Source organism: Triplophysa rosa, linkage group LG25, assembly GCF_024868665.1.
Source record: "Triplophysa rosa linkage group LG25, Trosa_1v2, whole genome shotgun sequence".
In the NCBI taxonomy this organism is placed as follows: Eukaryota; Metazoa; Chordata; class Actinopteri; order Cypriniformes; family Nemacheilidae; genus Triplophysa; species Triplophysa rosa.
Genome location: NC_079914.1, coordinates 10,700,110 through 10,719,225, shown reverse-complemented (window position 1 = coordinate 10,719,225; position 19,116 = coordinate 10,700,110). Strand labels below are relative to the sequence as shown.

At 36.2% G+C, this 19,116-nt stretch overlaps 2 protein-coding genes and 1 long non-coding RNA gene across 9 annotated transcripts in view; 2 read left to right on the top strand and 1 right to left on the bottom strand.

Annotated features, from left to right (window-relative positions):
* The first annotated feature begins 8 nt into the window (after nucleotides 1-8).
* On the top strand, nucleotides 9-5,655 carry cts12 (cathepsin 12). 6 transcript variants are annotated; one of them, XM_057325180.1, is made up of 11 exons: nucleotides 9-120; nucleotides 276-507; nucleotides 1,149-1,402; nucleotides 3,279-3,409; nucleotides 3,645-3,804; nucleotides 3,889-4,011; nucleotides 4,288-4,452; nucleotides 4,648-4,869; nucleotides 5,012-5,180; nucleotides 5,258-5,363; nucleotides 5,441-5,655. In XM_057325180.1, the coding sequence occupies exons 5-11, from the start codon at nucleotides 3,649-3,651 to the stop codon at nucleotides 5,538-5,540; spliced, it is 1,041 nt and encodes a 346-aa protein (XP_057181163.1). In that variant the 5' UTR covers nucleotides 9-120; nucleotides 276-507; nucleotides 1,149-1,402; nucleotides 3,279-3,409; nucleotides 3,645-3,648; the 3' UTR covers nucleotides 5,541-5,655. The 6 variants fall into 6 exon arrangements, with proteins under 6 accessions (XP_057181163.1, XP_057181162.1, XP_057181164.1 ...); XM_057325179.1 differs by lacking the exon at nucleotides 9-120 and having other exon boundaries at nucleotides 138-507; XM_057325181.1 differs by lacking the exon at nucleotides 9-120 and having other exon boundaries at nucleotides 138-511.
* LOC130548427 (uncharacterized) overlaps nucleotides 3,668-19,116 on the bottom strand; it is a 23,763-nt gene continuing 8,314 nt past the window's right edge. The window contains exons 2-4 of the long non-coding RNA XR_008962031.1: nucleotides 7,274-7,406; nucleotides 6,954-7,100; nucleotides 3,668-3,767 (exon numbers count right to left, since the gene is read on the bottom strand). This is a non-coding gene — a long non-coding RNA (uncharacterized LOC130548427). The remainder of the gene's footprint in view (nucleotides 3,768-6,953; nucleotides 7,101-7,273; nucleotides 7,407-19,116) is intronic.
* Nucleotides 7,118-19,116, top strand: part of lama3 (laminin, alpha 3) — a 14,676-nt gene continuing 2,677 nt past the window's right edge. The window contains exons 1-32 of one of the 2 annotated variants that reach the window (XM_057325175.1): nucleotides 7,118-7,497; nucleotides 8,702-8,815; nucleotides 9,186-9,304; nucleotides 9,400-9,480; nucleotides 9,624-9,721; nucleotides 10,376-10,417; nucleotides 10,529-10,680; nucleotides 10,782-10,892; nucleotides 11,247-11,358; nucleotides 11,491-11,652; nucleotides 11,755-11,951; nucleotides 12,038-12,154; nucleotides 12,231-12,385; nucleotides 13,007-13,148; nucleotides 13,259-13,358; nucleotides 13,491-13,607; nucleotides 13,900-14,070; nucleotides 14,270-14,421; nucleotides 14,499-14,693; nucleotides 14,799-14,947; nucleotides 15,041-15,203; nucleotides 15,370-15,497; nucleotides 15,592-15,730; nucleotides 16,050-16,154; nucleotides 16,259-16,401; nucleotides 16,533-16,647; nucleotides 16,740-16,880; nucleotides 16,965-17,095; nucleotides 17,171-17,299; nucleotides 17,413-17,578; nucleotides 18,684-18,793; nucleotides 18,885-19,062. In XM_057325175.1, the coding sequence (XP_057181158.1) occupies nucleotides 7,309-7,497; nucleotides 8,702-8,815; nucleotides 9,186-9,304; nucleotides 9,400-9,480; nucleotides 9,624-9,721; nucleotides 10,376-10,417; nucleotides 10,529-10,680; nucleotides 10,782-10,892; nucleotides 11,247-11,358; nucleotides 11,491-11,652; nucleotides 11,755-11,951; nucleotides 12,038-12,154; nucleotides 12,231-12,385; nucleotides 13,007-13,148; nucleotides 13,259-13,358; nucleotides 13,491-13,607; nucleotides 13,900-14,070; nucleotides 14,270-14,421; nucleotides 14,499-14,693; nucleotides 14,799-14,947; nucleotides 15,041-15,203; nucleotides 15,370-15,497; nucleotides 15,592-15,730; nucleotides 16,050-16,154; nucleotides 16,259-16,401; nucleotides 16,533-16,647; nucleotides 16,740-16,880; nucleotides 16,965-17,095; nucleotides 17,171-17,299; nucleotides 17,413-17,578; nucleotides 18,684-18,793; nucleotides 18,885-19,062 (4,323 nt within the window). In that variant the 5' untranslated portion in view covers nucleotides 7,118-7,308. The remainder of the gene's footprint in view (nucleotides 7,498-8,701; nucleotides 8,816-9,185; nucleotides 9,305-9,399; nucleotides 9,481-9,623; nucleotides 9,722-10,375; nucleotides 10,418-10,528; nucleotides 10,681-10,781; nucleotides 10,893-11,246; nucleotides 11,359-11,490; nucleotides 11,653-11,754; nucleotides 11,952-12,037; nucleotides 12,155-12,230; nucleotides 12,386-13,006; nucleotides 13,149-13,258; nucleotides 13,359-13,490; nucleotides 13,608-13,899; nucleotides 14,071-14,269; nucleotides 14,422-14,498; nucleotides 14,694-14,798; nucleotides 14,948-15,040; nucleotides 15,204-15,369; nucleotides 15,498-15,591; nucleotides 15,731-16,049; nucleotides 16,155-16,258; nucleotides 16,402-16,532; nucleotides 16,648-16,739; nucleotides 16,881-16,964; nucleotides 17,096-17,170; nucleotides 17,300-17,412; nucleotides 17,579-18,683; nucleotides 18,794-18,884; nucleotides 19,063-19,116) is intronic. The other variant, XM_057325176.1, reaches the window with a different exon arrangement.

The following is a 19,116-nucleotide window of genomic DNA, read 5'->3' as shown; positions in this document are numbered from 1 at the left end:
CACGTTTGTCAACAATATATTTTTCTCCAAAATAATTTTAGGATAAACATCTGTTCATGTTTCATTTCATCAGTTGATGCTAAACGTCACATTAACAGCTTCAGTACGTTGTAGTAAAAGGTAAATTAAAGACTTTATTTGAAGAAGTGAGGGATTATTAAAACGATTTGTGAATAGGATTTCTCTTTAAACAAAGCTAAAACAGCTGATTAAAAAAAAGATTATCAACTGAAAAATGACGACTGCATTAATGCATTTTTGTGTGCCGTAAGCAGGGGCGGACTGACCAGTAGGACATTCTGTCAAAGTCCAGAACGGCCGTACCAGGGGCGGACCGGCCATCTGGAGTATCGGAACTTTTCTCGGTGGGCCGCTAATGTATGGGACCGGAATGGACGCTTGGGACGGACATTATTAACACAAATCCCCCCGTCGACAGAAATTGTGGAGGGCCGATGTGGGCCGAAAACTCCAGGGCCGTTTTTGCTTCCCAGACCGCCCCTGGCCGTAAGTAGGTTATCCTTGTATTTGTTGGAACATTTTTCAGATTATGATCAATGTAATTTTTAAAAGATCTGCATTTCTGTTTATTTTAGTGTCAGTTACATTGTTTGTTACCCAGTTCTGAGACTTCCACATGCTTACTATAGCCAATATAGGCATTCAACTCTAAAATGAGTTTGCTTATTCATTTCATTTTTACAGCTGTTTTTTAACTCTACTGGACAATGGATTGTCTTCCTGATATATTGCCTTGACGTTTTCTCACACAAAAATCACGGGGGGTCATAATAGAGGGTCCGGAAAAAATATATCTTGGACCTCTTGTCTGTTCTACCACTGGAAGCATTGAAAATGGCCTTCTCTGAGCTGACGTTCACGTGTGGCAATAGATTCTGATATACATATATTGATAATATATGTATTCATTTTAACCTTCTGATAAAGTTATCAAGAGTTGTTTAGTTTGTTCGTTTGCGGCTTTTCCGAATAAAAACTTAAGATTCTTAAACTTAGAATTGTAATTAAACCAAAACATATTTTGTTATATATACAATGCTGGAACATCAATAATTTAGGTCCGTGGTCTTATTTTTCTGATGTTTGATTGCAGAAAAGCTATGATACAACATTTCTATATTTCATAGGACCCTGGGGAATCCCTAGGAGGAGTTACGTAGGAGGAAAGTTAAATATCTTACTATGGTGGTTAATATCTGCATCTTACTATGGTGGTTAACCAGCGAGTTATGTCGTTGTTCGGGAAACGCACCCCTGACAAGCACCTGAACAAACATGTCGGCTGATTGTTCGTAGTCGAGTTTATCCACGGAAGAGCTAAATAAAAAAATAATTGAAGCAGGAATACAAGTCACGGAAGAACAGGCAAGGACATTCAGGAGTAAGTAACCATATCTTGATGTTGTTGTTCATGTCACTTTTGGCCATAATGCACAGCATCAACTCAAACGGCTACGTGAATTAAGTATAAAGTATTTAAAATATGTCTAATATATCTAAGTCCAGTAAACAAAAGAAAATCTTTGTCAGCAACAATTTCAGTCTAATTTTGTTCAGTATACACAAAATAATAAATTGGCTCATTCTACTAAAACATCTTTGTTCAAGATACTTCATTAATTTTGTTAGCAGAACATTTTTAAGTTGTATTTTTTACAGTGTAAAATCTGGTTGTTTTAACCAAGATTACCCTGCAAGATTTTTTTCAACTACATTTAAGTTCCCTGCTATAGAATATATATATACGTATATATACCAGCAAATTCGTAAAATCCCAGTTTTTACCATTAATTCCCATGTATTCCCGTTAAAGGGATAGTTCGCCCCAAAATGAAAATGCTGTCATCATTAACTCACCGGGACTCACCCTCAGGTTGTTTCAAACCTGTATACATTTCTTTGTTCTGTTGAACACAAAGGAATATATTTGGAAGAATGTTAGCAATTTTCAGTTCTGGGACATCATCCACTACGATAGTAAGAAAAATATGTTTTATATATATTTTTTGTTCTGTTGAAAACAAAATGAGATATTTTGAAAAAATTCAGAAAACCAACAGTTCTGGAGCACCTTTGACTACCATTTAATTTTTCTCACTAGTCAGTGATGTCCCAGAACTAGAAATTACTAACACTCTTCCAAATATCTTTCTCTGTGTTCATCAGAACAAAGTAATTTATACAGGTATGAAAATACACGAGGGTGAGTAAATGATGTGTGAACTATCTCTTTAATTCCAATATATTCCCGTTATTCCCATGGAAAGTTTCCAGCATTGAAAATTCCCGAAATTTTGCAACCCTAAGTGTAAGATGTTTTAGTTTAGGTTGAAAGTTGGTTAAATATGACAAAAATACTATGAATTAAACTTCACTTTGTGCTGATCATTTCTCTAACAAAATACTCCTGACCCTCTACAGAAAAATATGAAACGATGATAAGGTGTTGAGGTGTGTGTTAGTTTAGATTTAATAACATTTCATTTATTTCATGTATTATAAATGGTAGTTTGGAAATATGACATTTTCAACTTATTCAGAATTTGATGGCTTCAAATAGAACAACATGTAAAGCAGTCAACGCGGACTGATTTGTTTAGGACTATCAGTATATTTAAAGATATGTAAAGTTATAACATGATGTGGCGGTAAAAAAATGAAATGCATTTTGTAGGTTGTTTGCCAATTGTACTTCGAGAAGCCCATCTTAAATATGACGTACATAGACTGTAAATGACAGGTGTAAATGATGAAATGTAATAACAGGTGTAAACTACGACATTGTGACCTCAGGTGCTAATACAAAGAAACATGGAGAACATGAAAGAACATGACTCTGTAGTCCACCACTAACATTACCTCCATAATAAAGACCTTGGTGTGAATGGACTGTACTTTGCGGATAAAGTGTTTTTAGATGTGCATTCATTATATTAAAATGCAAACGTCAGACTATTATTAAAACATTGCTGACTCATTCTAGTGTGAAATATTGACATTCTTGATTCTGGTCTTTTGTTGGATCTGGAACAACATTCAAATTAAAGAAAAATGTCTAATTTCCCAAAACCTATGACCAGATTAACTAGAGAAGACCCCTGTAACTCAGTCCTAATAAACCAAACATTAACACTGGTACTAACAGTAATGCTAAAATCTGATTCTGGCTCAGTCAGGATTGTTCAATAACAAAAGAAGACATTTGGGAAGTGAACTATTGATGGTTATTAAAATTGATTATGGCTTTCCTCTCTCAGGATGACATAGTAAAGCAGGTGTGGACACACCTTCCATGTGATGGTGTATATAATGCAAAAGACATGTTGCAGTTCACAATGCACATTACCCGAAACAACCAGCCATCCACTTTCTGAGAGACTTTAGTTTGGTAAGTTTAGACAAAAAGTTTGTGTAATTATTCTAAACAATGCTATTAATTTAAATGCTATTATTTTGCAAGTTCTGTTACACTGCTAAGATGTTATCATGCTATCATGTTTTTAAAGTCCAACTTTGCAAAAACAACTTTTCTGAATGTTTGACCTTTTTATATTCAATACAAAAGATAAAACAAAAAAATGTTCTGGTCACTGAAAGCCATAACTTTTTTTACCTATGTCCAGAAATATGTGTAAGGCACACCGGGTGGCGCTGTTTGGCAGGGCAGCGATCTTCGTGCTCCTCATGTGGGAACCTCTGAAGGTGGCATCAGATTCAGAAGAAGAGGTCGTGTCGGAGTGGATGCTCTGGAAAAAACACAACGAAGTGTCATACGATGAAAAAGTAAATTATAAGCAATTTTCAAAAAGCTACATATATTATATATGTAAAGTAACACATCAAGGTTCCCTTTTTTGGGTACTGTAGAGTGATGATGTTCAGAGAAGAGGCATCTGGGAGACCAACATGAGAACGATTGAGAAAAACAATGAAGATTTTCGCTTCGGACTCTCATTGTTTAGCATGGCGATGAACAAATATGGGGACCTTGTAAGTAAAACATAAGATACACTATAGACTACATCATAAATGTAAAGGTTGGTATTGTACAATATGTAGATCAATTTCTTTAAAAACTGGTAAAAGATGTTTGCCTGACCTAATAAAAAAACGACTTTAGTTTGTGTGACATAAGCTTTGAATCTAACTTTTTTTACTTTATATTGAATAGTCAATTTAGATGCATTTTTTTAATTTATATGTGCTACATAATATACAGTAATACGAATGCGTTTTTTATCTGACTCCATTTTTTTAATTCTACAGACCCAGGTGGAGTATAAAAGTTTACTGGGTGCCCCTATAAATGGGCCTGTGAACAGGAAAGGAAAGGTTGCATCTGCTCGGACGCTCCGTTCCAATGCCAGTAGACTGCGATCGACCAATGTCGACTACAGAGCGCTGGGATACGTAACAGAAGTTAAAGACCAGGTGGGTTTCTCAATAATAATACTGTAGTTCTATCCCAAACGTACAGAGAGGTACTTGGAGTATATGCATTCCCTGGACATCGAACCCATGACCTTAACGTTTATGCCTTTAAGTACTAATAACGGCCGACACTGCAGAAGTGAAATGTTGAATATGCAGGTTGTAAGACGTGAACTAAATGTTATCTTTATTCAGGGATACTGTGGGTCATGCTGGGCCTTCAGCACTACTGGTGCCGTCGAAGCACAAGTGTTCAAGAGAACGGGTCAGTTAGTGTCTCTGAGCGAACAGGATCTGCTGGATTGTTCCAAATCTTACGGCACGTATGGCTGCAACGGAGCCTGGATGGCAAACGCGTACGATTATGTGGTTAAAAGAGGGTTGCAGAGTTCGGACACTTACCCCTACACATCAGTGGTGAGTGATTGTGACCATGCTTATATTTTTCATATTTATTGATTATTATATTATAGTAGCATATTAATGTTATTTTATGATATTTGTTTTTATTAAATCTGGAAAAATAAATATGTTTATATACTTTCAATACATTTCTCAGGACACCCAGCCCTGCTTCTATGACAGCAGTTTGGTTGTCGCCAAAATTAGTGACTACAGGTTTGTCCCAACTGGAGACGAGCAGGCGCTGGCTGACGCCGTGGCAACAGTTGGACCAATCACTGTTGCCATAGATGCTGACCACACAAGCTTCCTATTCTACAGCTCAGGTAATATCTAGCTTCTTTAAAAAACACAAACAAAAAGTAAAATGATTTTATTTTTATTTATCCTATTTTTACAACAGGGATATACAAGGAGAGCAGCTGTAACCCTAACAACCTCAACCATGCCGTTCTTCTGGTTGGTTATGGTTCAGAGGGGGGTAGAGATTACTGGATAATCAAAAACAGGTGGGAGCACCTGCATACTGTTTTATTAGACTTATCTTACCAAAGTACAGATATCTGACCTTGTCTTTTCCTTTCAGCTGGGGAACAGGATGGGGAGAAGGCGGATATATGCGCATGCTCCGGGATGGCAAAAACAGCTGTGGCATTGCTAACTATGCTCTCTATCCTATTGTGTGAGATGATATTCAATAAACGCTAATGAAATATTACATCTGAACCCGAAATCAATTAACTCATAATTCTGGTGATAAAATAAGACAAGCGCTAATATTGTGCACTAAGACAAGCACCATTATTGTGGAAATACTGTGTTTGCAGTCTTATCACGCTTAACAAAGCCTCTCCCCTTCTGTAAACTCTAAGCGTGTGTGTTTTACGCCACATTCCCAGGTGTAGTACTTTAGTTCCCACAATAGGCTTTTATTGGAGACAAGGGCATGTGGTTAAATGTTGTGTCTTGTTCTAAGGCCTGCACTGTCAACAACCGGTCTGGTGCTGCATTGTTGTGGAAACTGTATCCGTTTAGTGCCATTCATACATGATAAATGTGCTGAAAAGTTTTTAAAAGCCAAAAGATGTACAAATGTGAAGATTCTAACAATCAAATTTTGATAAATTGACTATGCATAATATGTAAAGAAAAGCATGAAGGGCACAAAAATTGTTGTCAATAGTAATCAATAAATACATATACAATACATTATATTTAGGGCTGTCAAACGATTAATCGCGATTAATCGCATCCAGAATAAGAGTTTGTGTTTACATAATATATATCTGTGTACTGTGCATAATAATTTATTAACACATACACATACATGCATATATTTAATAAAAATCTAAAAATTAATAAACATTTATATATAATTTCAATTATTGGTAAATATAAATAAATACATGTAAATATTTCCTAAATATGTATTCATGTGTATGTGTTTGTATTTATAAATACAAAATTAATATGCACAGTACACAGACATATATTATGTAAACACAAACTTTTATTCTGGATGCGATTAATCGTTTGACAGCCCTAATTATATTATATTAAAATAGTCAAATTATACATTAAAATAATAATATGCATTCTATTCAGAGATGGAAAGTAATATTTACAGTATTTACATTAAAAACGTAGTACTTGCTTACGTTTAAAATACTTACAATTTTTTTTTCATAAAATACTAATAAACGTGTGATAAGTATGCAAAATTAAGTATATTAAAAAAATAAATAATGTACTCATTAAATAATAATAATTACACAGTTATATTTTGATTGTAATGGATTAGTTCCACGATGACTTGAACTGAACATACGAAGCATTGTGAATGAAAAAATACTGCAGCATACTTTAGTATTATTTACTATAGTAAACTGTAGTAAAATTCCTAGATGCTATAGTGTTTTTGAACCTTACCATAGTAAATATTGAAATTACCGTCTTTGCTACAATTTATCAATTTATTATAGTTACATTAGATATGTGTAGAAATGACTATAATATAAATACTACAGTATACTAGTAAAAACTAAAGTGTACTACAGCATTTCTTTTGTGTGAGGTATATCAGGAGTCAAGATCTCTACCTAGAACGAGTTCAAGAAGGGCTGGGACACGCCATAGGTTAATGATTGATGAAGCTCCCCGAGGTCACAGATATTCCTCGACTTTCCTATTGGTGGTGCCAGCATATGGAGAAAAATCTCTGCCCTGCCTCTCCTCTGTACACACACCTAAACAGGAAGAAAACTAGAACATTCTTTTGACCGCAAAGAACGAAGGCCACACTTGAGAAGTGTGACAGTCTACCTATTATCTTTTCATTCAGCTCGATGACATGCACATTTCTAGATGGCTGAGATTTTATTCTTGGGAACGTCTTGAATGCTGATTAAGATTTTGGTACCGGATCAGGGAATCAGCACTCATTGTTTGTAAAGGATGATGAATCGCTATTGGGTGGTGTGGACGGGAGTGCTGGTGCTTATAACTGTGGATTTCTGGGTCTCTTCGGATGATTCGGGGTCTCCACACAAGCCCTGGTGGGATAATAATGGACAAGTAAAGAACAATGCTGAAGAAGCAAGGCATCACCTTTTTAAAAAGTACTGCGAATCTATGCACAATAAGGTAAGATGTTTCTGTAGATAAAAGTATTATGTTATATAGAAAAATGCAACGCAATGCCTCGGGACTGAAAACACAAGAAACAAATGTCAAATCTCTTGCATCCGTTCTTAGATTAACAATTAATAACTGCAAGAATGCGTCTTGGGTAAATGGGTCAAGTAGTTTCGGGCTTATTTACGTTTCGTCTAATCAAAAGTAAATCTGATCAGAAGCATTCATGTAAACTTAAACTTACGTTTTTAGGGTACAGCAGACCTGAGACAGGTCAAAACATGTTTTGCTTTAGGTATGTTAGATAAAAGATTTAAAAAATGTGTATGCGCTGGCAAAGAGCCAAAATAAACTCATTCAACTGTGCAATGTGCATGCACGCACTATTGCACATGTATTCAATATATTCTATATGTGCATTTTGCTTTTATTAACAAGTTATGCGTTATTCACCAAAGGTTCGGTAACAACATAATAACCGGAGTGTTGAAAAGTTGTAAAGTAATGCTTAGGGTTAAAGTTCAGATTCCTACGGTAGCTTTGATTTGAATACATTGTCAATTAAAGCCATACAAACCACACAGTCATCCATACACCTCAATTCTAACTCACAAACTTCTTTTCTGAGAGAACTTTCTTTTCTTCAGTTTCACTATTACTGTTGCCTGAAACAGTATATAAGATATAAATAATATATCATCATCTCATCTGAAAACGTTCATGGGTCAAAGACGAAAAAGGGGTTGAGCATAAAAACAATAAGTGTAATACTGCTTTAAATGGTTGTTGTTCCAAAAAAATGAAAAAGGTTTCTGTTTAATTTAATTGCATTTTTGTTTTTCTGAGCAAAAAATAAATATCATACATTTTCCCCTGATTTACAGAAAACTCCCATTAAAATGTCATTCAGTGTAACAATCTTGTCCGGCATATTTACAACAAAAATCTATTTATGACATATTAAAAGACTAATTACTTTCACCCCAAATGCTAATTATTTGTAATTTTTCTTTCTATGGACATAAAAAAAGCTTTTGTAAACTTTGTTTGATGGGGACATCTTAACGTCTTTGTCCCTCATATATTCAGATCATTCAGTGTATATGATGTGATTTTCTTTGAAGAGTTATTATGCCTATATATGTTTGTACGGCATTCCAAGATGTATATACATGTCCATATGCTGATTATATATGCAACTGTATTTTTATAGGACTGTGACCGTGGTCACTATAGAGAATGGAGAGGAGCGCATAAGGGACTGTGTGTGCCGTGCAACTGCAACGGTCTGTCTGGTGAATGTGACCCGCATACAGGAAAGTGTCTGGTACGAGGTTCTTTTTAAAGCTTCATTTTAAAGGTCTTGCATTTGTATAAATTCATTTAAATATAATAAATGATTAAATATTACTCCATTCCTAATGACATGAATCATGCTATAGGCATCCAACATCTATGAAATACACTCAAAAATATAGAGCTAAATAAAACTAATACAACCAAAATTTGATAAGAAACTGAATATTCAAGTTTACTTAGCATATATAGTGATCTTTACAATGTTGCATTGTTTCAAAGCAGCTTCTAATCTTCAGTAGTAAACAACTTTATTTAAATGGTCAAAAATATTGGTTTAAAACAAAAATAAGTTTTTTATGCATTTATAAATATGTCTACCTGCATAACGTGTCATGCAGAACTGCCAGTTCAATACAGCAGGTGACCACTGTGGATGCTGTATGGAAGGTTACTATGGCAACGCTGCTTTGAGAACCTGTAGTATGTGTCCGTGCCCCTTCACAGAGCCATCTAACAGGTGTGATGTCGTCTTATGTCATGTGAATGACACTGAATACTCCTCTGAATACAGAATGATTACTGATTTATTTATTAACAAAATATGATGTTCAGTTTTGCTATCGGATGTCTGAGGGCTGGAGATGAGTTTGAATGTCTGTGTAAACCTGGTTACTCTGGGACTCGATGTGAAAGGTGTGTGTGATTTTCAAGTACAGCATTGTGCAAAAGTCTTACCAAAATGTTTTACCAAAATGGTTGTTGGAGATGAAACAATATAAAATTTTTTCCAGTCAATTCTATAATATTTTATAGCATTTTACATGTGAATGTTTTAGGTGTGCGGTCGGATACTATGGCAACCCTTTAGCAGAGAGAGGAAGCTGTCAACCATGTAACTGTGACCATGCTCACGTATGTGACCCGCTAACAGGTGGTAAGCAAACTCTCATACTGTATTATCATACACGCTGATACAATTGTCGTAAATGCATGTTTTTTGTCCAATAAACCTTAAAAGTGTACATTTTGTGCCATACATCTCATATTTTGATGCTGTAATTGAACCTGATAGAGCCCTTTAAAGCGAATGCACATATGTCCACTCGGACATCACTTTATATACAGCTGCGGAAAAAGATAAGAGACCATTCCAAATGGATGTATTATGGTCATTCAGTGCAGTGTCTGTTGAATTTCAACAAAATCAAACCTCAGAGATAAAGTCACCCAACAGCAGTGTGAAAGACTGACAGCATGACAAGACACATGAAAACTGTGATAAAAATCCAGGTTATCTCATAAAAAAGATACATTTAGAAATATTACTGTTGTATCGCTTAAAAGTGAACATGAACTTGTTTTCTTTGCCGTATTTGAGGTCTGTAATAATACAAAGCATTTTCACCTGTTTCTCCAGTTTTCATTTTCTGCAAATAATAGAAACAATATTTTTGTTTGAAATGTTTGAGAACTATTGTTAGTAGTTTAAAGAATGAAACCATAATTCAGAAAAACTGAATGGTCTCTTGATTTTTTTGGCGGTTGTATAGTGCACATCATTACATATATAATGTGTCTTCTTCCACAGATTGTTATGAAGCTGATGACCCAGACACTGACATATGCTTAGGTTCTATTTCACACTTATCTAAACATCATTTTACACTAAACAGTCATAATACATGATAGACCGGGTTAGACTTAAACTATAACAATCTAACTCTAGATTTTTACCTTGTAGAGTGTGATGACTGTGTTGTTAAATTAATGGATGATTTGGAGGCAATGGACACTGAGTTTCTCTCATTGAAGAATCAACTGGAGCCGGTTCGTCTGAATGCGGCTTTAATCGCCGCACTGCAAAAACTTGAAGATGCCACTTCTGGGACAACGGTCTCTAAAAACATCTACGACATCAACAGATTTTGCACTCTACCTGACTTTGTTTACTCTACAGGACACATTGTTTACTTGAAAAAATACTGTTTTTTTAGGTTTTGGTGGGTAAATATACAGAATCTGTCTACACGTTGAAACTGAAGATGGAAGAATTTGAAACTGATGTCGAAAATGTCAAAGATGATCTTAACGCTCTCGATGACAAGGTGGTGTTTACTTTTTATTAGGGTTTATCTTAAAGGGATAGTTCACCCCAAAATGAAAATTCTGTCTTCATTTACACACCCTCTTTTTTAACGTGTATGACTGATTTTCTTCTGCAAAACACAAAAGGAGATATTTTGAAGAATGTTGGTAACCAAAAACCGTTGGTGCCCGTTCACTTCTATTGTACGGACACAAAACCAATGCAAGTCAATGGGACCAATGGTTTTCTGTTACCAACATTCTTCAAAATATCTTCTGTGAAGAAAGAAAGCCATACAGGTTTGAAATGATGACAAAAACTCCTATCACTTTAACTGTGGTGAAAAGTCTGAAAGTCTGTTTGTCCTGTACAGGCGATTCAGGCTTCATGTTCTGCAGTTCAACTGCTGAAGACTCTTGACAAAACCTATCAACAGGGTAACAACCTGCGTTCTGACAGTGTGAACCTCTTACGAAAAATCCTAGGTAAAACATCTCGATCCAGTTGGCTTCCTCAAATGTTATCTTAACTCACTGACGATTTCATTTAGCAATCAAAACATCATTGAGTTCAAGTGCCATTGACCCACAAGGTCACCTCCTCTTGTACCCATATAGAATTTTTGGAAGAGCAGAAGCACTCAAACCAAACAGGTGGCAACACAGAGGAGGCTAGGAGGATGTTAAAAGAAGCCAGACGGATGCTGGAGGAGATGAGAAGACAGAACTGCAAGGTTCAAAGGGAGCTGGCTAAGGAAGAACTCGAAAAAGCAAAATCACGTAAGTCACAAAGTTTGAAAATTCAACATATTTAAGTCACTAATATGTCTCTATCAAGATTTCTTGAATGCTAGCTAAACGTAATGCTTTTATCTTGTGTAGTCGTTGACTTCATCATGAAGAACTTTATGGTTCCTCTAAATGGCTCCTTGATCTCGGCTGACCGTATTGGACAGAATCTAATGGATCTGGCCACTGGTATTAGAGACTTACAAGAGGCTCTCATAGATGCAGATCTTGATGTGATGAAGGCTAATGATGTGAACAAAGACAACGAGGCTCAACTCGAAAATATTTTGGTAATTTCAAAGTAATTCGAAAAATTAAGCATATTTTTACATACTGTGTGTTGATCTTACATTATCATCCAATGTTTGTTCATCAGAAACATTTAAATGTACTGGAGAAAGAGCGAAAAAACGTCATTGCTAACGTGAACATGACCAGAAGGACACTGAACGATATCTCGGATCTTCAAAACATGATGGAGGACTTAACAACGGTGACAAGTTTTGCTAAATCCAATTATTTTAGGAAAAAATCACATGTATGGATTCTTACTTTTCGCGCTCTGTCAGGAAATGTCACAACTTGCAGCTCAGGTCGACGGCGCAAAAGAACATCTGAACAGAAAACTTGACCTACTCTCTCAAGCCACATCCAAGGCGGCGATCGTCAGACGGGCCGAGGAGCACGCTGAAGATCTCATGAATCTGGCTATGGACTTCCACATGTACGTAAGAGTCTATGTCTGATCGTAAGCTATGTGCATATCGTGAACGCAGTCAACATGAATAAATTACTTTATTCATACGCGTTCCTGGTCTTATTGTGCATGCTTCATCATTGCAAATGATTCCAAAATGTATGTTTTGCCCATTAAAGAAGCAATGTGGAGATTTTAGTGGCATCTAGCGGTGAGGTTGCGAATTGCAACCGACAGCTCACGCCACCGCTCCCCCCTCCCTTTCAAAGCACTACGGTGGCTGACACAGGACAAAGATGTCGTCAAGTTTTTGTTTCTTTGATGAAGGAGATATTTACGAAACGCGCTCTGTAGAGCAGTTTGTCCATTTAGGGCTACTATAGAAACAACGTGACAAATTCCATCTAGGGACCCGCGGTGTATCTACGTAGATAGAAATAGCTCATTCTAAAGTAATAAAAACATAAAGCTTCGTTATATAAGGTCTTCATACACCTCTGAAGATATAGTTATGTATATTATTTTGCATTTCTGTCAATAGATCCTACTAAATATCACACACAGCAGCTTTAAATGATTCAAATGATTTTGTCCATTTTAACCAAGGCAGAGAAACTTCCTGCTAATAATTTCCGCTATTGTTTTTAGGGCCATACTGAACGTCACCAACTCATCCGCTGTTCAGAATGCAATCGAAGCCATCAATGTATTTACTGATGTCATTGATGCCATAAGGGTGGCGGAGGCTGCAGCCAATCGGGCTAAAGAGTCAGCAGACAAGGCGCTCAAGGTACCCAGCATGCTTTGTGATTGGCTACACTCTACTTATAATCAATTATATACAAACAAATACATAACAATATCTATTTTATAAATCAACGTTCATCTGTTAACCTCCAGGAGGTACAAGGACAAGATCTACAAAAGAAAGCCGGTGAATTAAAGGATCTTGCAAACTCTCTGCTAGACGATGCCAAAGATGCACAGATACAGCTACAAGGTTGCATCCAAATTCCAGAGAGATAACGTCAAATAAATAAAACCCATTATCAAGAGACCTACAATAGCATAAATCCTGTCGTGTACATACTGTACTGTGTAAACTGCAACATAATGAAACTGTCATCATCAGGTGTGGCTCAGAAATGTGAAGCTCATAAAGACTTGATCCAACAGGCTGAAGATAAACAGAACCTGCTGCGGCAAGCCATGCGAGATGAGCTGCAGAAGCTGAGCAACATCAAACGGGGTGAGATCATCTCTTTGTTGGTCGATTCATGTGAATTACTGTTTTGAGCCAACAGTCCCCTTGAATAATGGAGATTGTCTGTTAAAGTACTAAAAATTTCAATTAAAAAAGGGCAGAAACTAACTTTATGCAAATGAGCAGTGACGCCATGCCATCACCCAATGGGAGTTAAGGAATGACAGCTACAATGAAAGCTTAGCTTGAAACATTAGCACAGTCAAGTTCACATTACCTCACAAAAAAAGGATCGTATCTTGTCTTATAAAACTCATTGAATTGTTATTTTGTTTAGATGATATTGGTGCCCTTATCAGCGAAGCCAAAGAAGCGGCTTCTGATGTCAACGGCACAGTCAGCGACGCATTAGCCCGAATACACAACATTAGCGAAGAACTCAACAAAACCAGAATTTCCACCCAAGACTCGAACCTAAACAACATCCTTAGTGATGTCAACAAAACACGTGAGAATCCATAATTAAACAGACCTCATGAAGCTTGGCTTTATTTCCTTCTATGTAGATGATGAGTTGGACCTCTAAAGCTAAAACGAACATTCCTATGCTTAATTCTTAAATATTGGAATCTCTAAATGTTTAACATTAATTGATTGAATTTCATAATCCTAAGAAACATCACTCTTATGGATATATTTTGTTTCAGTGACAGAACTGGATCAGTCTTTCCCTTCACTCATTGATAAACTCCAAGAAGTGGAGAATCAAAGCGAACATGTGTCGATTCCAGCCAACATGTCCAGCAACCTCCAAAGAATCAAAGATCTGATCGAGAAGACCCGAGACATGGCCAACAGAGTGAGTGATCTTAGGATAACAGGAGATGTTTCTTCAACCCTGTTATATTCTATTATTTGTCATCTCTGTGTTTGTAGGTCAGAGGACCAATCTTTTTCTCTGGGAAATCTTACATTGAACTTCGACCTCCTGAAGACATCGAAGACCTGCGAGCCTTCACGGCTCTCAATCTTACGCTGCACCGGCCGGTACCTCGGGGTGACGGAAAACGAAGGCGCAGACAGACGGACGAAGGCGACAACTTCTTCGTTCTTTACCTTGGAAATAAGCACGTGAGGACTCTTGTTGCTTTTCTAATGAGATTATCGAAAGATCAAATGTTGAGGAGATTTTGAAATGGGATCAAGTTCTTACACATTTATCTTGTTGACCAATAGACATTTGAGGATTACATTGGCCTTGTTGTGAGGGACGGTGTGCTGTTTTGTGTCTATAAACTGGGTGGGATCGTGCATGAGATCAAGACCAGTGAAATCACACAGTCAAGCAACGAAAAAGCCTTCATGGATAGGGTGGATTTTCGCAGGTATTTTTGTAGCTTTCACCCAGTCTTCTACATTCTGATTACAGTATTACAATAAATTACACATCAATTTGTTTGTCTTTGTTCGCAAATCAGAGTTTATCAAGATGCACAGGTTATATTCACAAAGACCTTCACTTCATCTGAACCTTTACAACTACCTCCCATGACAAATCAGGCTAAAACCACTGTTGGATTACTTACTCTTGATCCCGGTGATGTCGTTTTATACGTGGGTGGATACCCGGGTAATTTTACGGTAAAAACACACATTTGGTTGTTTTTCAGGCAGTTTTTTATTTGATCTTTTTGACATAGTTTAATTATCTATGACTTATTTCAATTTTTTGGGTGCGCTACAGTATCCCTTTGAGACTAATAGCACCTGTTTTTCCTTTTCTGGTATTCTGAATTTGGTGTACCAGCCGCCAGAAGAACTCCGGTACCCCGGATACAAGGGCTGTATCGAGTTTTCAACATTAAATGATCGCATCCTGGGTTTATACAACTTTCAACATGCTGTCAATATCACAAACAATGACAAATGTCTACGGTACTAAAGTTTATTTTATCAGAAAATTGTCTCAGAAGTGAAGACTATACATTTGTGGCTAAATATGACATTTTTTCTATTTTTTGCTTCGCAGGGGAAATGTTCAGGAACTGGGGTATTATTTTGACGGTACCGGTTATGGAAAAGTTAACGTATATAGCAGAAACACAGTCATAAATTTCGTTGTTCTGAGTCATCAGATGGATGCCATACTTTTTTACATGGAAAACAAGGTAAACAGCTGAATATAAGTTTAAGAATTTAATTTTAATATTCAGTCAACTCTTTTAGTCTTTTGGTTTATAAAAATAATAAAGCAATACAATAATGATAATATAATAATAATACATTTTCTACAAATGTACATTTTTTTCAATGCTAAACTACGTTTTCACTGTAAAAAAAACCTTTTGAGTTAATTGAACTTAAAAATATTAGTCAACACAACGAATTTGCCTCAAATTCATTGGGTTAACTAATATTTTTAAGTTGAATTAACTCGTATTAACTAAAAATTTTAATTTTTTAATATGAAAAAATATTTTTTTACAGAACGCTTCCTACATTGTGGCAGTGGAAGGAGGCTATGTTGTTTTGAAGGGTGGAGGCAATGACAAAATCATTTATGAAAAGACCCAAGTTAAAGTATTTCCCCGAGTAAGTTTTTGACCTTAGCCCAAATTAAGAGTTGTTTTATAATAACTTCATGCAAGTTGTTTTGATTCAGTGGCCATTGAAAACAAATTATTTCCCCACTTCAGACCAACCTGATCAGGATGATTCTGAATGTGCAAAACACATCAATACAGATCACAGATTCCATGATTGTCATTTATCTCGGAAATGTCAAGGGTCTCTTCAGCGAGGCCTACATCGGGGGGGTGCCGACTGCAGTCCGACAAAAGTATTTTATTTTTTCGGTTTTACTTAAGCACTTTTAGATTTGTATTATAATGAGAGCAGAAAAATGCAGAGTAAAAAACAATTAATAAAAGTCCATGATTTAAATGCTAATCTAGACTTTTCTCCTCCCAGATATAATATTGTTCTTCCGTCATTAAAAGGATGTGTCAATAATGTCCAGGTAGATATCAGCACTAGTTTTACAGAGGAAGTCGGAATTGTCCCAGGTTGTTCAGATCCTTTACTGGTAAGGAAATTTTGATTATTTGATAGAACATTTAATGCATAGACACTATCTTTTTTTATTAATTCTGTCTGTTCCGGTTTGGTTGTTTTTAGGGTATCAGAGAAGCCACTTTTAATTTAGGAGGTAATCTGACTGCTCCACATACTGTTAAAGACAAAGACTCGGAAACAATGATTTCATTTGGATTTAAGACATTGAAGGAGTTCGGTCAGTTGATATACAATGGTAGAATGGTTAGTTGCTCCTACTACCTGATATACAATAACACATATATAATATAGATGTTTTATTAAAAATAAATGTTTTTTTTTCTGCAGAACAATCAATTTATCCTCTCTTTAGCCAATGGATTTGTCGAAATGACTCACAGTAACAACATCTTAAGATCCAAAAACAAATATGAAATTGGAAAATGGCACTATGTGACAGCCTACAAAAACAGCTCAGGGTAAGAAAATGTCTGAGTTGAAATCTATGTGATGGGACCGTTTTTAAAAACTCACGTTGAGCATTTTGTTCTCAGGATGCAGTTTCATGTTGATAACACAAACATGGGAGATACACTGAGACCCTTTGCACCAATTTTATTCGACAAAGACGATGTTATTTTGGGCTCCTTGGATGGTTGTTTGAGGAACTTTTACATACGGAGGTTTCAAGTTGTTACATTTACACTCATTGCTTCATGCGTTTGCATTATAGTGCACATTTCTAATTTAATGACGTTATGATGCAGTATATAATGAATACGGCCCTGTGGTTTAGTCGACAGAGCGACTACATTCCAGCGGACTTCAGCGCTTTCGTTCAGGAAGGAAACGTATCTGTAGGGTCCTGTAAAACCGAGGGACCCCTAATGAACTTCACTAAGAAGAGCGCAAGACATGCCCAAATTACATCGGGCATAAACCGGGAATTTAATAATAATAATGTAAGTGATCAACCTTTAACGTTACCTTTACACCGGAAGAAATTACGTAATTAAGAGAGGTCATCACTATCTGTTTTAATAATGAAAATGGCAAAATAACACAAACACGTGTTGCTTTGCACAAGCAATGTTTAAGTTATCATTTTGTAATGTGTTTCCATCTATGTTTTACTTGCCTCGTGTTGCTCCAACTCGCATGGCTTTTATCGTTCCTGAAAATGCAATGATGAAAAATATGAATAGTTCATATGATTCGTGCTTTGAACATCTTCAAGAAGTCTATTTAAAGTCAAGATTACAAAACAAACATACATGTATACGCGCTAGTAGTTCAAACACAGCCACGAGCGTGCCAGTCTCTGTGCCTTGAACTAAACATTTCACTATTCATAACTTCGTTGAAGTATCAAAGTCATTCAGTTATTTGAAACCACCGCGTTATGCAAATGTGGCTATATTTCGATCATTTTAAAGTCCCCGTGAACCGAAAGTTGCGATCATTTTACTTCTGTATTTTGACGCATTTCCAAGTGAAATGGAATTTGTATTGAGAAAAATAGTGGGCGTGGCTTTCGTCTTTCTCTGCGATTTGATTGGATGTATAAAAACAGCTGTTACATTTTGAAATGGAAATGGCAGCAGACTGACAGTTAAAGGGGAGGAGATAACGGATGCTCCGCCCAAGCCATCCAACGTACGTCATTTAAGATGGATAGTCATTACAGGAAGGAAGTGCATTTTCAGATTTTAACTAAAGATTATGAGGGCACATTAATTTTAAAAAGAGAATGACCCACATTGATAAACTATTTACAATAAACACTGCAATATTTCATGAAAAAATAGGTATTGTCATTTTAAATTTCACTGGGACTTTAATACTATGCTGTCCTGTTTGTTTGCGAAAACTCTTTGCGTACTGTGCAAAGCGAGCGTACTAACCATATAAGGATTTTCCGGGTGGCACTTTCTCGCAATTTATTTATTTATGCATGCGTAATTTCATATTTGATATTTATATTTTTATTAATTATATTTTGGGTTTGATTTAAACTGGACATACACACGTTTTATGTATTAATAACACACTTGTTGATTTTAATAGGGATTATCTAAACAAAGCTGCAGGAACCCAAGATCTATAAAACACGCCTACCACATTGGTTACAACAGCCAGCTGCAGTTTAAAATAGATTTAGAGAAACTCAATGACAGGTAATTCTTGAATCCTTGATTATACAAGTTTACAATGGCTTTGATTCTACAGCATTTCTTTAATCCATGAAACCTTTTCTTTGTCCTTCAGGCCCCAGTTCTCTCTGGATGTCCGCACCAAATCATCTGATGGACTTTTATTCCATATCACGGGGAAACAGGGTGTACCAGTTGTCATCTTGTATCTGACCGATGGAAAAGTCAAACTTTCTGTTGGGGGAGACAAAATAATCTCCTCACACAAGATCCATAATGGCGATTGGCACAATGTACGTATTTAAAATGTAGTACCAAAAGTGGTGTGTATCTGTAACCGGAAACTC